The 19488-nt window shown below is 53.6% G+C and overlaps 1 protein-coding gene across 3 annotated transcripts in view; it reads left to right on the forward strand.

Moving 5' to 3' along the window:
* Positions 1 to 19488, forward strand: part of ZDHHC14 (zinc finger DHHC-type palmitoyltransferase 14) — a 182502-nt gene that overhangs the window by 108870 nt on the left and 54144 nt on the right. For all 3 annotated transcript variants that reach the window (XM_008154669.3, XM_008154670.2, XM_028129870.2), the window contains exon 2: positions 4774 to 4934. In XM_008154669.3, coding sequence (XP_008152891.2) covers positions 4774 to 4934 — 161 coding nt within the window. The remainder of the gene's footprint in view (positions 1 to 4773; positions 4935 to 19488) is intronic.

The following is a 19488-nucleotide window of genomic DNA, read 5'->3' on the forward strand; positions in this document are numbered from 1 at the left end:
GCTGCCGCCTCTTTACCAGAAGGACTGCACACGTGCCCTGCTTTTCCTAGCAGCCGCTCGAAGGGGAGGGTGTAGCTCTGGCCTCAGGGTTTGCTGAGGGGCGTGGATCCTGCAGCTTTTGTAAAGAGCATTGTCCAAAATTCCAAGGAGAAACTGACGTGGTTCTTTGTCACATGGAGGCTGATAGGACAGGGGACTGTACCAGGTTGTACCAACAGGAGATGTTTCATCTGCTAGAACTTCAGCGTGTGGAGGGGTTAGAGGTTCAGGTTAATGCCGGGACCGTGTTCACTTACATGCTCAACTCAGGGAACTAAGGAGAGTCCACACCTTGTAACTCGGCCACGGAAGCCTCCTGGACGGGCAGAGCCTCTGCACCTGTGGGAAGGAAGTCATGGGACCCAGCAAGCTTGGGAGACAGAGAAGCGAGCCCGAGACACAAGGCACCTTGTTGAGGTTGAGGGCCTGGCTGACGCCACTTTCCTCTTCTCCGTGTTACAGTGAAAGTCAGTCGTGGGTCCCGTTCATTGAGTTCCTCAACAAGTGTTTGTCAGCACCTGTCGTGTATGGCGCGTTGTGCCGGGTCTCACCCGCGGGACTTCCAGCCCAGCCAGGCCCTGAGGCATGTCCACAAATAGCCACAGGCCCCCAGGGAGGGCGAGCCAGAATGTCAGGAGGTTCAGACAAAGAAGCCATCACTTCTGTCTGGGGATGAGCAAGGCCAACTCCTCACAGCGTCTTTACAGGAACGTGAACGTTGGGGATGTGTTATGGAGCCTAGATGGGCTGGGTGGGCAGGGGGCTGTTTGGGAAGGCTGAGAGGCCCGCTTGCCCTCGAATGTGAGAGAAGGGGAGTGGGACGGAGGAGGAGGAGGAGGAGAGCTGAGACGGGCACGTGCGATAGGCTATGGATGGCAGACCAGGAGCTGGAACGTGATTTGGCAGGAAGAGGGGTGGTGGCAGGCTCCTGAGCGGAGCCGTGGCACAGAGCCGGCAGTGTGTGGGCAGACGGAGAGGGGAGCCTGTGGTGGGCAGAGGGCCGAGGGGGCTGCTCCAGCTGTCCCCCGGCGAGGGAAGCCGGAGCCAAGGAAGTGAGTGCAACCCAGGTTTCGGACAAGACAGGAACGGGGGGGGGGGGGTGGGGGGGGGGTTGGGGGGCGAGGGGCAAAGAGATGTGGGAGGGAGCCCGGCCGGAGTGGCTCGGTGGTTGAGTGTTGACCTATGAACCAGGAGGTCACGGTTCGATTCCCGATTAGGGCACATGCCCTGGTTTTGGGCTCGATCCCCAGTAGGGAGCATGCAGGAGGCAGCCGATCAGTGATTCTCTCTCATCATTGATGTTTCTATCTCTCTCTCCCTCTCCCTTCCTCTCTGAAATCAATTAAAAAAATATTTTCCCAGTAGGGAGCATGCAGGAGGCAGCCGATCAGTGATTCTCTCTCATCATTGATGTTTCTATCTCTCTCTCCCTCTCCCTTCCTCTCTGAAATCAATTAAAAAAATATTTTTTTAAAAAGAGAGAGGTTGGGCCCTAGTTGATTTTGCTTAGTGGAGAGAGTGTCAGCCTGTAGACTGAAGGGTCCCAGGTTCAATTCCGGTCAAGGGCACATGCCCGGATTGTGGGCTCGATCCCCAATAGGGGCGTACATGAAGCAGCCGATCAGTGATTCTCCCTCTCCCTTCCTCTCTGAAATCAATAAAAATATATTTTTTAAAAGAGAGAGAGAGAGAGGTAGAAGGGTGGGCTCTGGGTAGAAGGAGGGCAACGGTGCCTCAAGGGCAGTACACCTGTGGGGGCTCTGAAGAACTCACAGGCTCAGAGTGAGGCTTAAATGTCTGGGAGACCCCCAATACGAAAGCCACCTGGGATGGAGCTGTTCACATCAGCACTTGCCAGCCCCCTTCCCGCCCTGAGCCACGGAGGGCCAGACTGCACCTGCCAGATGGGTGCGAGGAGGAGGTTTACCTCATCGAGTTACAAGTGTCCACGTTCACTGCGACTGTGCCCTTGGAGTTCCCTTCATCTCATGGCCGGGAAAGCCCTGGGCCCGCGTGTTCATGCAGGGGCAGGGGCAGGGGCAGGGGGCAGGGCAGGGGCAGGGGCCGGGGCAGGGGCAGGAACAGCTCTGAAAGGGAGACGGAGAAAGCTGTGTTTCAGACTCACGTGTTGCTCCCACTGCAGCCCACTGTGGAGTTCGAGTTCGGTGCAGTGTATGTGTGACTGTTATTGTCAGTTTATGTTGAATCTGTAAAGGGAAGACGGGCATTTTCTGACCAGACGTTTATTCTCCACGTGTCTCAGGTGGAAATGCCAGCTCTGCACTAGCCCCCGTGCGGGGGTGCCATCCTTTCCAGTCTCCCCCCTTGTTGTCGGACTCCTAGATGCAGGAAAGTACTCCTGCGACAAATCCAGGGTATACCCTGAGTGCTGTTTGCCACTTCTTAAATCCTTATTTAACCTGAAGCTTTTCCGTTTTCATTCATTTTAGAGGGAGAGGGAGATGGAGAGAAACATTGATGTGAGCCGAAACCGGTTTGGCTCAGTGGATAGAGCGTCGGCCTGCGGACTCAAGGGTCCCAGGTTTGATTCCGGTCAAGGGCATGTACCTTGGTTGTGGGCACATCCCCAGTAGGGGGTGTGCAAGAGGCAGCTGATCGATGTTTCTCTCTCATGGATGTTTCTAACTCTCTATCCCTCTCTCTTCCTCTCTGTAAAAAATCAATAAAATATATTTAAAAAAAAAAAAAAAGAAACATTGATGTGTGAGGGAAACATGGATTGGTTGCCTCCTGTACACGCCCTGACGGGGATTGCACCCAAGACCTTTCGGTGTATGGGACATTTCCACATACTGAGCCACCCAGCCAGGGCAGCAATGATCGTTTTTATATAGAGCATAGCTCTATATCTTTTTTAAAATATATATTTTTATTGATTCCAGAGAGGAAGAGAGAGGGAGAGAGAGATAGAAACATCAATGATGAGAGAGAATCGTTGATCGGCTGCCTCCTGCACGCCCCCTACTGGGGATTGAGCCCACAACCCAAGCATGTGTCCTTGACCGGAATCAAACCCGGGACCCTTCAGTCTGCAGGCCAGCGCTCTATCCACTGAGCCAAACCAGCGACGGCAAGTTTTTTATGTCTCCTTGCTCTCTTTGCCAAATTTGCTCTCCTATGAGAATCCCTGAGGATGTTAAAAAGGCTCCACGTATCTGGGAGTTTGGGCGGGCCGCATTGGAGCAGGAATGACAGTGGTTTTTTATGGTTTCCCATGAATCCTGTGAAGAGAAGTCACACCCCAGTCCGGATGAGGTGACACGATGTTGTTTGTTTGTTTTGCTCAGTTTCTGCAGGTGGTCGGTGTGGGGGAGGAAGAGATGTTAGAAATGTCACATATTTTTGTCTCTGAATCACATGACTCTTTTGGAGGCCACCCGCCTGGTCGTGTTTGGGGTCACCGTCCACCTTCTGAGAGTAGTCGGGACGCCTCTGGGTTTCCTCAGAGCAGGGATCAGGCGAGGCCTTGGGCCTTCAGTGCAGTGACCATCCTTAGTCCACGTCACCGTCCTCCTGAAGGCCCGGCCTCTGACTCGCTGGTGTCTGGCCCTGGCAAAGGGGGTCATGGCCTGTGGTCCTTGAGGCCTGGACATCGCCTTGCCATCCCATCAGGCACCTTACCACCCCCCCCCCCGCCCCTGTAAGCACTGCACGGGAGTGGGGTGCTGGTCCCCAACACCCCCACGACTGAGCCCAGTCGCCTCCTCATCCTTCTCCAGCCCCTGTTTCGCCTTCAGCACCTGGAAGAGGGTCACTGATGAGGTGGAGCCTCTGGGAGGCGCTCCTCACTCGAGCTGTGACAACTCCACGACTCCGTGCTGTGCTCCGCGGCACCCCCATGGCACTGAGCGTGGTGACAATAGATGGCAGACCCCATCCTTCCCTCAGCTTCAGGCATCGAGCGGATTCTCACGCGGCCTCTCTCGCCCTCTGTGGCGCCAAGGGGCAGCAGCAGTGGGCCAGGGCGTGGTGCGCACAGCTGCCCTGGCTCCCGGCCCCCGAGCCCTGCTGGCCTAGACTGGAGTCTGTCCCAAGGACCCCTTTCCCGGCCCCCCGCCGCCCGGCTGCCTGTCAGCTCCCGGCTGGAGGACAGTGAAGGGGCTTCCAGAGCGAGCTGGCCGTGCGCCGCCATGGGAGCTCCAGTGCCTTCCGGAAGAGCAGGCGGTTAGAACAGCCCGGCCACCGAACCCCTTCATTCTTCCTGGAAACGGGTTGCAAGTTCATTTCCGTAGCTCATTAACCTCTTTTAATAGATAAGCTCCAAAAGATTGATTAAAAAAAATGTTTTTTGCCTTTTGAGGATGAATCTGCATTTCTCAGCATTTGGTGCCCCAGGTTGCGTGACCCATGAGGAAAGGCCAGCTCAGTCTGGTGTCTCCAGGGACGGGAGGGAGATCACAGATCCATGGCTGTCTGTACATCCGGGGTGATCGGACAGCAGGGTTGTTCCATTCTCCCGCCAGCCTCTTTGCTGGTGGCGCTGTGGGAGCCGCGGGCCTGGCTGGCTGTGGCTGGGAAGGGAGGGTTGCACCGTCTGCGGGAGAGAATGGCAGGCCTCCCCAAATGTAAATGCTCAGCATAGATGAATTTTTAATGGAAATCAATTTCGCTTCTCCAAAGAAGCCTTTAGCTTGGAAAATCTAGACCGCGGACTGTTGATTACTGACGTTATCTTTCCTTTCTCCCCCCTCCCGCCTTCCCACCTGCTGGCAGCTGCCCGTACCTCGCAGTGAGAATCACCCCTGCCATTCCCGTGGTTGGTGGCATCCTGTTCTTCTTTGTGATGGGGACCCTGCTTCGCACCAGCTTCAGTGACCCCGGAGTCCTTCCGCGAGCCACGCCTGATGAAGCCGCCGACCTGGAAAGGCAAATAGGTAACGCTGAAGACCTGCCCTCACCTCGGTCCCCTCCCGCCCGTGCTCAGCTCAGCCGCAGGGGCCCTGCGAGAGGGCCAGGGCGCTGACGGGACGAGGCGCTGCGGCGGAGTCCCCGAAGCCTTCACGCACTCTGTCCGCGGGAGGACCTGAGTAGAAGGTGGGATGGAAGGTGGCCAGAGGTAAGACAGGGCGGGTGCCCCTGCCCTGCGGCGGCCTGTGGTGCCGCTCACCCAGCATCGCCACTGAGCGCCGTTTCCTGCTGTCCCCAGGAAACCCAGGTCCGCGCAGTCCCGAAGGCCTGCGGTCGGTGCCTGTGCTCCGTTCTTTGTGATCGTCGTAGCCTAACTCTGGTCCCGTCGTAGGAACCCGGAAACTGAGACTAAACTGTAAACTAAACCTGAAGCTGCTGGCTCATGTCTCCGGCCGGGGACCAGAATCTCTTTCTTTCATGAAGAGATAACACAGAGACGTATCTGTGATCTGTGTATTGAGATGACAGCTTTAGTCTTCCTGAGATAACGAAATCCTATGGTGAAAAGTTTACCGCAATCCACTTGAAAGCTATTGAAACAAATCCCAATCCCTCGCACAACCAACCTTTAAAGTCCTTTTTTCTGTTAGATGGGAGCTTTTTCCTGAAGTGTGCATTTGTGAGCTTGTAGCTTTGCGGGGCAGGAGTGGCAGAGGGCAGTGGGGGCTCTAAGAATGTTAGGTGACGCATGAGAAACCATGGCAGACGTCCTATCTCTGTCCCCCCCCCCCCCCCGCTCCCCCGCCCCGATGCCCGGGCATCCGGCCCAGCCTCACTCGGCTGAGAGATCCCCATCGCCACAGGGAAATGGGATCCAGGTCTGGGCCTCAGTAGATAGCGTCTGCTCTGGTCTGCCATCCCCGGCACTGAGGCACAGCTGTACCCTTCTCTGAGCTCCCGCCTCCATCCACCGTCTCTGTCCCCGCGAGGAGAGCAGTCAGGGAGCCGATAGTGGGAGTGCGTGGGGAGATGTCAGGTGGGGAGCAGCCTTCCTGTGTCCTGAGGCAGGGAGGAGGGGGAGGAAAACCCCTTTCTTCTGCTGGGGAGAGAGACATCTCTTTCTTAGTCATTGCATCTGGGATTTCAAGTAATTCATGCTTTAAGGCTTTGCATTTATAGCACATCAATAATTTATAAAGGCTATCATTGAACTTGATCTCTTCCAAGCACGTTTGTGGGGGAGAGGCTAAATGGGAGAAAGTGGCCGAGCCAGAGCCTTGAACCCAGGTTTCCTAGTCTCAGCCCTCGTTCTTCCCAGGTTGACGTGTCGGAGGAGAGAGGGGCTCAGGCCCAGTGTCCCCCAGGGAACAGGACTAGCCTATAGGAACCATCGTCTGCGCCACATCACAGGAGCGCGTACCTACAACACGGGTGAACCTTAAAACGCTATGCGAAGTGAAAGAGGCCCGATCAGAAGACTGTGTTGTGTTTATATGATTCTGTTTACATGAAATGTCCGGACAGGGCAAATCTTTAGAGAGAGAAAGCAGGTTGGTGATGGCTGTGCGGGGGTAGCGGGGGCGTGGAGGAATGAGGGTTGATGCACACAGACATGCCAGGACTGTTTGGAGTAATGAAAATCATCTGAAATTAGATTGCAGTGATGGTTGTGCAAGCGAATAGGTTTACTAAAAGCATTCTACCACACGTTTGTAATGGATATACACTATCATAACCCCACGATGACGGTGTGTAAGTCATAACACAATCATGTGTTTCATCCGCCAGCGATGAAAAGGAAGGAGAGAGGAGGCAGATGGGCTCACCCTCGGAGCTGTGTGACCCCAGGCTGGTCTACACCTTCTGAATGCCAGCCCTCCTGTTCTCATCCGCATATGGGGGCAATGACACGCATTCTGTAGGTTCTTGTCAGGTTAGCTCAGAGAATGGTAGTACTTTTCTAAGAGAAATGATCCTCTTTCCCCACCCAGTTCTCTCTTCACCTTCCACAAACATAGATTCTCCTAAAACCGACCTGCAATGTGATAGGAATGAGTGGCAGCGCTGGTAGTGGGGTCTGATACTTCATATCGAGTCCTCCCATGTGTTTCTCGACTGTGGAAAATAACATTATGGTTCAATGAAATCTGAGCACATTTATTTTGTGCTATCTAACTAAAAACATGAAAAATGAGGCTTAGAAACTTTTTATTATTAGGGATTAATTCTAATTATTTGTAGTATACCTCTACTTACAGAAGCCATAATAGCCCATCATAGCCTGAGGCCAGCCCTCTGGGTAACTTGTTAAAGGTTTGCCGAGGATCGGAACCTCCCATCTTCAGCTTCCTGGCGAGGAGGCGGCTGTGTGTCTGCCTTGACAAGTCTCTTGAAACACCTTACGCAGTATTTTTTCTGAAAGAACTTTCCCGGTAACTGACATTGCCACCAAATAGACAGCAAAGACGGGCAGCAGGGGCCCGGGAGGTCTGGCCGGGTCACTGGAGTCCTGCTTGGAAACGGCACTTCTCTAGTTCACCCGGACAGCCAGACACCCAGCGCCTGGTTTGGGATCGGAGCATTTTGTTCGATTCGGGACAGACCTCTCCAGGCAGCAGAGCGGCCGCCTCCCTCTGCTCACGTCCCGTGCACCCGGTACCGTCCTTCCCGGCCCCCGACACTCCTAAGGAACGAAAGCCCGGAAGTCAACCACGGCTGAAATGGGACCTCGGCCGGCGGTGGGGCTCCCAAAACAAGGCTGGTTACTTAGGAAACGCTCCTGTGACAGGTAACCCTGACACCAAGGAGCGATCCTGCTTGGTGGAGGAATCGGACCCAGGGAAGCCGGTGGGCTTTAAAACGCCACCTGTGCTGCGGCAGAATCTGAACAACTGTCCACTGGGCACTTCTGCTCCCTGGCCCGAAACCACTCCGCAGACACAGTGCGAAGGCGTGTGTGTGTGTGTGTGTGTGTGTGTGTGTGTGTGTGTGTGTGTCCGTCTGTCCCTCCTCTGTGTCTCTGTCTTTCTCCATCTCTTTCCCTCTCTCTCTCTCTCTTTCTCTTTGTCCCTCTCTTCCTCCAACCCTCCCTCTTACTTCTCCCCCTCGCCCTCTCCTCCTCCAGCCTCACCCCTCCTCCCCCTCCTCTCCTTTTCCCCTCCTCCTTCTCTTTTCCTCCTCTTCGGTCTCCCTCTCTCATCCTCCCACCCCCACTCTTTTGGTCAAATTCTCATACAAAACGTGTTCCTGTAGTGCACAGAGCCAATCACTGTTTCTAAGACCAAAGTTTATCTCGCACTGGTTCCTAAATTAGCCCTCAGAGGGGCCTCCCTAGAGGAGAGGGTTGGGAAGGTGGCTCGGTGGCTCTGGGTGCTGGGGAAGCGCAGGCCCTGCTCGCAGCCCGCAGCCCGGTGGGTCTGCTCGGGCCCAGAGAGCCCGGTGCCTGGCGGAGTTCCGTGGGGACAGGATGGTGTCACCACCCATTCCACCTGCTCGACTTTCCCCCGCAAAGACTCTTCATTCTGGGTTTCACAGGAGAAACATTATAATTGCAATTTTAACAGTACTGACGGATTTCTGTTGAAGAAAATACTTCCTGAGAACACTATGATGCCTACCACAGTCCATTTTCTCTATTGCAAGGCTAAACTATTTCCAATTTTCCCCACGTACATTTTTATTTTACTGAAATTATTTTTATCGGAGTAATTTCTTTCTCTACATAAAATTTATAATCGGTTTTTTATATCACGAACATTGCAATATGAATTTTCTTATAGAACTGTTATATCCACCAAGTCAAATTTTCCTGGTGATTTAATTTTTTACCATGTACGTTTTTCAAGCCATTATTGATTTCTTTTTTTGTTAGTTATTCCTACTGGTAGCATTCACCAACAAGTTGCTTTAAATTTTTATGGTTTCTTACTTTTGCCTTGTGATTATTCTGCTGTCTGTGGTTGATCTGTGGTTCAGCCTTCCACACGCTTTGCGAGCTCTGTGCGTACTGCACACTAGATGTCCGCACTTCTGAATATGCTAAAAAGAAAAAAAAGGTGAAAGAAGGAGCAGGCAGCAGGCAGCATAGGTGGTTAATTTGACTCTTGCCAGTTTTCTTTTCGGAAGGTGACGTTTTCTGACCGTTGCCCCCAATTCTTATTTTATTTGCATCCCCCAACTCACCTCCAGCTGCCCGCGGCTCATCCTCTGTGGGATTCTCGTTTGCGGTGGTCGCTTCGGCGTCTCATGACCATTCTGCGAGGCAGGCCCCGCGCACTGTTCAGAGTCCGCCGCCTCCCCCGCCTCCTCCCCTGCTCTCTGCGCCCCGTTCTTCCCAGACTTACTGTGACGCCGTTTCATTAGCTTTGGGACCGCCCCTTCCATGCACCGGCGTAAGCATTTACCTGCTTAAATGCTTAAAATGAAACATTCCCTGTGCTTGTCCTGTAAAGCAGTGGTTTATTGGTCCATGATGAACAGGTAGAATAATATTAGTAGCTAGTTCCCATCTAGTGCGTCTCCCGTGCCGGGCAGCTGGGCATCATGTAAGCTCTTCCCATGACGATCTCATCCAACACTAACGACCTCTGCTCGTCGGTGCTGTCACCGTAAACGCTCTGTGGTTAAGTCTTCCACGCGCTTTGCGAGCCCCGTGCGTACTGCACACTAGATGTCCGCACTGCATTGATGAGAAAGCGGTGCTCAGGAGGAAAGGTGACTTCCCACAGGTCACTGGGCCAGGGCTGGGGGTTTCCTGCAGGTCTGTGCCCTGAACCACAGCACGGCACTGCCCACCATCTCGTTGCCTTGGGGAGCCAGGCCCTGAGGGGCAGGTGGCACTTCCCGAGTTATAGTCTGTCTCCATCATCCAGCCCTCAACTCTCCTGTCCCATCCACGGCCTCTCCCATCACATCCACGGAGGCTGGAGGGCCTGGTTCTCAAATCCTGGGCCCCCGTGGGCAGAGAAGGAAGCAGTACAGGGAAGCTATTGACCACCGGGCGCGCCTCTTGGCGCCGCCTGAAGACAGAGGGGCCCTCTCCAGTGATGTTGGAATCGTCCCCGGCATCAAGTTCCCCAAGATGCTTGTGAGGGAGCTAAGGAAAGTGGGCAGCGGGCGTCCTACCGTGTCCGAAATACCTTCTGGAAGAGACCAAGGCTTTTGAAGAAACTGGCATTCTAGGAATAAAAAACAGTAGCTTCCCTATTTGTGGGAAATTGCTAGCATCGTGTAGTGTGCACGGATGCCAGGGAAGGGGAGGCCGCGATCCTCCCACACAAATGCAGGGTGGTGGCTCCGAAAGTCAGAATGCCTCACTGTCCCTTTAAAAACAAATCCCAGCCGGGAGAGCTGGGAACCAGATGTCACCATCCAAATTAGGGTGTTCGGGGAGATACCACAAGGTTGTGAAGGGTTTACTTCTGAGGGAGGGAAGGCGCTGGAGATTTTGTGTTTCCAAAGGGTTTGGAAGGATGGGCATTTTTCACCCGGAAAGTCCATTGGGGCCTATATGACTTCTTCTTCCAATAAAACGCAAATGTGTGGGAGCATCCACGGTGTGGGAACCAAAGCCGGTTTCTGATTTGAGCGTACACACTTGTTTGTGAGGTTGGGATGGGGCCTGTGCTGGTCGGAGTGGAGAATTAGAATGACATAGACAACCACCCACACGCCTCCCTTCTCATGATGGATGCCCTTACAGCGTCATCCTCACTGCCCGCCAGGGAGCTCCGTGGGTGGCACGTGCTGCGTCGCTCCTTCTCACAGGGAAAGAGACTTAGGTAAGGGGGCTCTTTAACTTGATGAGATCACACTTTCCAGCTCATGCTGCTCTGAGCTTAGGAATCTAAGTTCCTAAATCCACAAAAGTGTTTGAGTGGCTCCCGTACTTCCCATCCTGAATCTGCTGGGTGTCTCTCCTAACATAGCTGAAGGTGTGACTTACCTATGTGTACATATGCACAATTCTATAGAAAAGATTGGAACCTTTTAGCATTGGTGAACTCCTCCCTAAAAGCAATGGTCTTACTTCATTTCAGATAAGGGGAATCTCTCTCTCTCTCTCTCTCTCTCTCTCTCAGCACCAGTGTCACATTCTTCAACAAGTTTGTGTTCAATCAGCAAAATGATGGCATAGAACAGCGTTGACATGCTTTGCTTAAAAAGAAAGGAAACGCACTGTAATTATAATCAGTTCTGTACCCCAGGCCATGGAAGGGGAAGGATGATGAAATAACAAGGGTGAGGAAAAGGTCAGCCTCGAGGGAGCATGGGAAGCGAGAGATCAAATGGCATGAAAAGGGTGGAAAAATTGGGACCATGTGGTTCAAGAATATGCCACAGGTGGTCTGGAGCATGTGACTGGAGATCAAAGGCCACCCTACCCACCGGGGACACTGAGACAGCTGCCGACGCGGAGACCCCCTGCCCCCCCAGCTGCTAAAAGGGCTTCCTGCCTCCAGGTGTGCTGGCCGCTGCAGTGCTCCGAGTCCCAGGACATTCCAGCAATCATGGCCAGCATCCTGGACACGCCCTTCAGTTCACAGACCTGCACCCGAGGCTCAGGGGGAGGCAGGTACACATCCACCTGTGCCTGCACAGGGCTACTCGGTGACAGCCCCTGCACTTGGCCCTGGGGCCCCTACTCCACGTCCAGGTCCTGTGCCTCTCCTTGGACTTTTTTGCTTCTGAAACCTAACCCCTAAATCCTTGTCACTCAAAGCAAGGTCCAAGGTCCGTGAAAGAGCCACAGCAACACACCTGGGAGCCTATGAGAACCGCAGACCCTCAGCCCCAGCCACCAGCTGAACCAGAAGCCGACTTTCAAACAAGACAGCGGTGGTTCCTGAAAGCTGAGAAGCCCGGCCTTGATGCCTTCCCACCTCTCAGTGGTGACGGTGACCGTGACCATGACCCGACCTGCAACTTCCTCTCCCACAGTCAGCGTCTGCTTCCCTCCTCTTAAGCTCTCAAGTCATATTTTAACCCCAGACTGACTCACTCAGTGGAACAACCTCCCTGTCCCTGTAAGTGGTATCTTACTCTTTTTTTTTTTAATATATTTTTTATTGAACTCAGGAAGGGAGAGGGAGGGAGAGAGAGATAGAAACATCAGTGATGAGAGAGAATCATGGATTGGCTTCTTCCTGCGACACCAAACACCAGGGACTGAGCCAACCTGGGCATGTGCCCTGCCCGGGAATCAAACTGTGACCTCCTGGTTCATAGGTCAACGCTCAACCACTGAGCCATACTGACTTGTTGTTATTATTATTATTATTTATTGTTAATAATAACTATGTCAATAAACCCCTTTTCTTTAGATAGTGCTTTACCGATTTCAAAGGCCCTATGTTTTTATTAGAAGTAAACTGGCTATGGGCAGGGGCTCTTCCACTTGCTGTGTGACCTTGGGGAAAGCTTTACCTTCACTGGGCCTTGATTTCACTGTATGGACAGTACACCCACTGAGTGCAGCAGTCCATTCCAGCATTGTCATTCCGATTCTAGAAAGAAATCCTCCTCCCTCCTTCGCTTGGCCATGGAAGTCCAGGAACCTGAATACTTGAGGAGGTTCGTTAGCCTGATCAGCTACTTAAGCGGAAGGAAAGATATATTCTGTTAATGATTTTAGAACGCAGAGCTCCATGCACACCCATGTAAATTCCACAAGTAAACTGTATGTGCTGCAGAGTAAGTGAGATTTAAACAACTCTCGGGAATATTGCTGTCATTATTTAACTGGTAAGTTTGGGAGGTAAAGCAAGAGGGTTGAAACAATCGCTCTTTTGAGTGAAGGAGTGAGTCAGTCCACCAGGAAGGTGAGAGGGAAGTCAAAGATAAGGCCCTTCATCAGGAATAGGCAGGGCGTGTTGGGCTGAGAGCTGGAGAGGGCGCGGGTGTGAGGAGGAGGGAGGCCAGAATGGCTTTTCTGGAGAGAAATCCCCGGAGAAGGCTAATCCGCAGAATGGGCCGCTCTTGGGGCCGGAAGTGGGAGGCATTTTCTTCTTAGGAGGGTAGCGTCGTGGGAAAGGCAGCTCAGGAACAAAAGGAAACACAGGACTCTGAGGAGGAGGGAGAGGGACCCAGGAGGAGGCAGGGGCGGCTGAGCAGGTGCGGGGAGGGGAGCCCGCCACGCTGAGCAGCAGACAGGAGCTAGAGGAGCAGTCAGAGGGTCAGAGAAGCGATAGGTGGTGGTCCACTGAGGCTTTCTAGGAAGAGCGTCTTTATTTTATTTTATTATTTTATTTATTTATTTATTTATTTATTTATTTTATTATTTTATTTTATTTATTTTATATTTTATTTTATTATTTTATTTTATTTATTTTATATTTTATTTTATTTTATTATTTTATTTTATTATTTTTTATTTTTTATTTTTATTTTATTTTATTTTATTTTATTTTATTTTATTTTATTATTTTACTTTATTATTTTATTTTATTTTACAGACCAGGAAGCAGTGCCCCTGTCAGTTACGTGCTCGCATCCTCTGCGAACATGGCGCTGTGTTGAGATGGCGCTTTGGGGTATTTATGAAATTCTGCCGCAGTCGCCACCCTCTGACACGTCGTTACCATGGGACCGACTCATGGTCTGCCTTCTGAGTGAATTTCTCCTCCCTTTTAGCATTGAGTGCTGTAGAGGGGGGTTGATGGCCAGTGTTGGGGGCTATACCTCCCTTCCCTTCTGTGCCCCGGAACACAGTCTGAGTTGTGGGAGACAGAGCAGTGGTACTTTGTGTTTCTCGTAGATAAGATCTGAGGCTCAGACCGTTGCCTACGGACACCAGTCGAGGGTATCGGCTGTGTCCCCAGAGTGGACATGGGCAGTGGGGCCCAGCTGTGGCCAGTGCAGAGCCTGGAAGGCACATGTGAGAGAGGGCAGGGGAGGCGTAGGGCTGCCCGCGGGGAGCATGGCGGGGTCCTCAGTGAGGCTCTTCTTGCCACCGTGGAGAGTGAGGAAAAAACTCCTCACATTTGTCATGGACCCAAATGTACCTCTGAGGCTCCTAGAGGAAAAGGTGTGGTTACATGGGTGATAGAAGTGAAGACCGTTTGTTTGGAAACTGTAGACTAACACCTTCCAGAAAACAGAACTCCAAGTGGGTAAATGCCACCAACATTTGGTGAGTGCCCTGGCCGGGGTGCTCAGTGGATGGAGCATCGGCTTTCGGACTGAGGGGTCCCAGGTTCGATTCCGGTCAAGGGCACGTGCCCGGGTTGCGGGCTCGATTCCCAATAGGGGACATGCAGGAAGCAGCCGATCAGTGATTCTCTCTCATTGATGTTTCTGTCTCTCCCTCTCCCTTCCTCTCTGAAATCAATAAAAATATATTTTAAAAAATATGGAGAGTGCCCTTTAAAAATCTCTTTTCCTTTAAGGATGGAGACTTGCTCCTGACACCCAATGGAAATCAATAGGATGGAACCCCCAGGGGCCTCACTAAATAAAAGTCACCCCGGCATGTGCTGATCAGCACGTCCAATAGAAACACAGTGCCAGCTCCACGTGCGATTGTAAATTTCCCAGCAGCGACCATTTAAAAGTGGAAAGGAACAGGTGAAATTAACTTTATAATATATTTTAATCTGGTATATCCAAAATATTATTTCAATAGGTATTCAGTATAAAAAAATACTAAAAAGATCTTTTACCTTCTTTATGTTGGTACTGCCTTGTCCTGAGTATTTCACCCTCCGGCACACGTTAATTCCGACCAGTCACCTTCCGGTGCCCAGTAGCCACACAGGACTGGTGGCTGCCATGCTGGGCAGCACAGACTTAGAGGACAAGAAATTGGACCTAAATAGTTACTGGAGTCTCTCGGAGTTACTGAAACCGTTTATCTTGTTTGGGGTTATTTGAAAGAAAAGCTGGGGCGAATGGTTTTTAACTTCATCTTCTTTTTATTTCTTTTTTTTTTTGGGGGGGGGGGTTTGAAGGAGAACTTCATAACATTCATTCACCCCCTCGCTCACTGAGGGTGTATTTATTGGGTGCTCACTGAGCACAAGGCACCGTGATAATGGGGAATTTCGTCTTAACAGGTTCTTCTTTGGATTTCTGTCAGTGTAATTGTGAGGGTATAAACAGTGGAGTCATCTGAAATACCTAAACAGACTCTTTTTAAAATATATATATATTTTTTTTATTGATTTCAGAGAGGAAGGAAGAGGGAGAGATAGAAACATCCATGATGAGAGAGAATCATGGATCGGCTGCCTCCTGCAAGTCCCCCACTGAGGATCGAGCCCACAACCCAGGCATGTGCCCTTGATCAGAATCGAACCTGAGACCTTTCATTTCGCAGGCTGACGCTCTATCCACTGAGCCAAACCAGCTAGGGCTAACCAGACTCTTTAGTGCTGTTAATTATTAGGGTCAAACTCCATGCCATTTGATGAGGCCACCAGTCCTCGGCTTGAGCGGGCAGAGAACCACCTGAAGGAGCTGGGTTGCTGGGCCCACCTCCAGAGTCTCTGAGTCAGTAGGTCCGGGGTGGGGCCCCATCACCTGAATTTCTGACAGTTCCCAGGAGTTGTTAATGACGCGGGCTGGAGGCCACACTTTGAGAATCACAGTTTCCCCTTTAGGTCCTTCACCTTTTATGTATGCCACACGTCTGGAGGCAGAGTTGAGCATCTCTGGAGGGTTGAACAACCACAAGGTTTCATGCATCTCAAAGGGGTTAGTTGGGGAATGGGTAGATCGCCTTCCTGTGGTCTGTTTTCTGAGATGCGGAGGCAGTGGCCCAAGTGGGAAATTCCTTGAGAAACTTAAGAACAATGCCTGGACGAGTGACCTAGTGTGGGCTCATCTGGGGGAGCGTCCCATGTTTTCACCTTGGGGACCAGCGTCACAGATCATGGCCGAGCAAACCCCCTGTGCAAACCACTGAGTATGAAGGACTGAGGAGCTGCCATTGAGCACCTGCCACAGGTTCCAGGGCTCATACTTGAACTGGGGGAGAGGGTTCAGTATCCCATGGTTATCAAAGCCCTGGGGTGCCGTGTCCCTCAAAGAATGTGTAAGACACCCCTTCCACCTCCGGTCGGGGACAGCTGATCCCTAAAGCCAGGTGTAGCCGTTGTCATTCCCAGTGTGGAACTGCCGTGTGTGCTCAGACAATGGGGAACCGCCGTGTGTGTGTGCTCAGACAGTGGGGAACTGCCATGTGTGTGTGTGCTCAGACAGTGTGGAACCGCCGTGTGTGCTCAGACAGTGGGGAACCGCCGTGTGTGCTCAGACAGTGGGGAACCGCCGTGTGTGCTCAGACAGTGTGGAACCGCCGTGTGTGCTCAGACAGTGTGGAACCGCCGTGTGTGCTCAGACAGTGTGGAACCGCCGTGTGTGCTCAGACAGTGTGGAACCGCCGTGTGTGCTCAGACAGTGGGGAACCGCCAATGTGTGTGCTCAGACAGTGTGGACCGCCGTGTGTGCTCAGACAGTGTGGAACCGCCGTGTGTGCTCAGACAGTGGGGAACCGCCGTGTGTGCTCAGACAATGGGGAACCGCAGTGTGTGTGTGTGCTCAGACAGTGGGGAACCGCCGTGTGTGCTCAGACAGTGGGGAACCGCCGTGTGTGCTCAGACAGTGTGGAACCGCCGTGTGTGCTCAGACAGTGTGGAACCGCCGTGTGTGCTCAGTCAGTGGGGAACCGCCGTGTGTGCTCAGACTGTGGAACCGCCGTGTGTGTGTGTGTGCTCAGACAGTGGGGAACCGCCGTGTGTGCTCAGACAATGGGGAACCGCCGTGTGTGTGTGTGCTCAGACAGTGTGGAACCGCCGTGTGTGCTCAGACAGTGTGGAACCGCCGTGTGTGCTCAGACAGTGTGGAACCGCCGTGTGTGCTCAGACAATGTGGAACCGCCGTGTGTGCTCAGACAGTGTGGAACCGCCGTGTGTGCTCAGACAGTGGGGAACCGCCGTGTGTGCTCAGACAGTGGGGAACCGCCGTGTGTGTGTGTGTGTGTGTGTGTGCTCAGACAGTGGGGAACTGCCGTGTGTGTGTGTGCTCAGACAGTGGGGAACCGCCGTGTGTGCTCAGACAATGTGGAACCGCCGTGTGTGCTCAGACAGTGGGGAACTGCCGTGTGTGTGTGTGCTCAGACAATGTGGAACCGCCGTGTGTGCTCAGACAGTGTGGAACCGCCGTGTGTGCTCAGACAGTGGGGAACCGCCGTGTGTGCTCAGACAGTGTGGAACCGCCGTGTGTGCTCAGACAGTGTGGAACCGCCGTGTGTATGCTCAGACAGTGGGGAACCGCCGTGTGTGCTCAGACAGTGGGGAACCGCCGTGTGTGCTCAGACAGTGTGGAACTGCCGTGTGTGCTCAGACAGTGGGGAACCGCCGTGTGTGCTCAGTCAGTGTGGAACCGCCGTGTGTGCTCAGACAATGGGGAACCGCCGTGTGTGCTCGGACAGTGGGGAACCGCCGTGTGTGCTCAGACAGTGGGGAACCGCCGTGTGTGCTCAGACAGTGTGGAACCGCCGTGTGTGCTCAGACAGTGGGGAACCGCCGTGTGTGCTCAGACAGTGGGGAACCGCCGTGTGTGCTCAGACAGTGTGGAACCGCCGTGTGTGCTCAGACAGTGGGGAACCGCCGTGTGTGCTCAGACAGTGGGGAACCGCCGTGTGTGCTCAGACAGTGGGGAACCGCCGTGTGTGCTCAGACAGTGGGGAACCGCCGTGTGTGCTCAGACAGTGGGGAACCGCCGTGTGTGCTCAGACAGTGGGGAACCGCCGTGTGTGCTCAGACAGTGGAGAACCGCCGTGTGTGCTCAGACAGTGGGGAACCGCCGTGTGTGCTCAGACAGTGTGGAACCGCCGTGTGTGCTCAGACAGTGGGGAACCGCCGTGTGTGCTCAGACAGTGGGGAACCGCCGTGTGTGCTCAGACAGTGGGGAACCGCCGTGTGTGCTCAGACAGTGTGGAACCGCCGTGTGTGCTCAGTCAGTGTGGAACCGCCGTGTGTGCTCAGACAGTGTGGAACCGCCGTGTGTGCTCAGACAGTGTAGAACCGCCGTGTGTGCTCAGACAGTGGGGAACCGCCGTGTGTGCTCAGACAGTGGGGAACCGCCGTGTGTGCTCAGACAGTGTGGAACCGCCGTGTGTGCTCAGTCAGTGTGGAACCGCCGTGTGTGCTCAGACAGTGTGGAACCGCCGTGTGTGCTCAGACAGTGGGGAACCGCCGTGTGTGCTCAGACAGTGTGGAACCGCCGTGTGTGCTCAGTCAGTGGGGAACCGCCGTGTGTGCTCAGACAGTGGGGAACCGCCGTGTGTGCTCAGACTGTGGAACCGCCGTGTGTGTGTGTGTGCTCAGACAGTGTGGAACCGCCGTGTGTGCTCAGACAGTGTGGAACCGCCAATGTGTGTGCTCAGACAATGGGGAACCGCCGTGTGTGCTCAGACAGTGGGGAACCGCCGTGTGTGCTCAGACAGTGTGGAACCGCCGTGTGTGCTCAGACAGTGTGGAACCGCCGTGTGTGCTCAGACAGTGTGGAACCGCCGTGTGTGCTCAGACAGTGGGGAACCGCCGTGTGTGCTCAGACAGTGGGGAACCGCCGTGTGTGCTCAGACAGTGGGGAACCGCCGTGTGTGCTCAGACAGTGGGGAACCGCCGTGTGTGCTCAGACAGTGGGGAACCGCCGTGTGTGCTCAGACAGTGGGGAACCGCCGTGTGTGCTCAGACAGTGTGGAACCGCCGTGTGTGCTCAGACAGTGGGGAACCGCCGTGTGTGCTCAGACAGTGGGGAACCGCCGTGTGTGCTCAGACAGTGGGGAACCGCCGTGTGTGCTCAGACAGTGGGGAACCGCCGTGTGTGCTCAGACAGTGGGGAACCGCCGTGTGTGCTCAGACAGTGGGGAACCGCCGTGTGTGCTCAGACAGTGGGGAACCGCCGTGTGTGCTCAGACAGTGTGGAACCGCCGTGTGTGCTCAGACAGTGTGGAACCGCCGTGTGTGCTCAGACAGTGGGGAACCGCCGTGTGTGCTCAGACAGTGGGGAACTGCCATGTGTGTGTGTTTTGTCAAGGGCTGCTCCAAAGCCATGACCCTCACAGGGGCCCCCGGGGGACACGTGTTATCTTACAAGATGTAAATCTTATGCACTAGCTTAGGTCCAAGGACGCACCTGGGAGGGAGAGTTGGGCTGTCCGGGCGTCAGTGAGGCCAGGACCTCTGACTGGGCCCTGGTTACACTCCTGTGTCACACCGTCGGCTGGATTTTGGAAGCACCAGAGAAGAGGCGCTCTGCCTGCTGGTGAGCCCTGATGCTTTGTTTTCCGTTCGGTCATTTCCCCCGGTTCAGGTCTCCGTTCCTGCGCTTGGAATGTCGGCAGAGCATTGTCTAAAGATGACACACATTCTCTCCACGCCAGAGCCCTTTTGTCTGATTATTATTACAAATTCCACCTGCAGGGCTGCAGGTCTCCTCACAGCTTGGAAGTCTAGGCTTTCCACGCCAGCGACTGAAACGGGGGTGCTGGGCGGGGCTGCCCCTTGGCTCCCGCCGTGACGCTGCGCTACACGGTGCAGAGGGAATTCCTAAGAGAAGCACAAGAACGCGGTGGCCGCC

This window comes from Eptesicus fuscus, chromosome 10, assembly GCF_027574615.1.
Source record: "Eptesicus fuscus isolate TK198812 chromosome 10, DD_ASM_mEF_20220401, whole genome shotgun sequence".
NCBI lineage: Eukaryota > Metazoa > Chordata > Mammalia > Chiroptera > Vespertilionidae > Eptesicus > Eptesicus fuscus.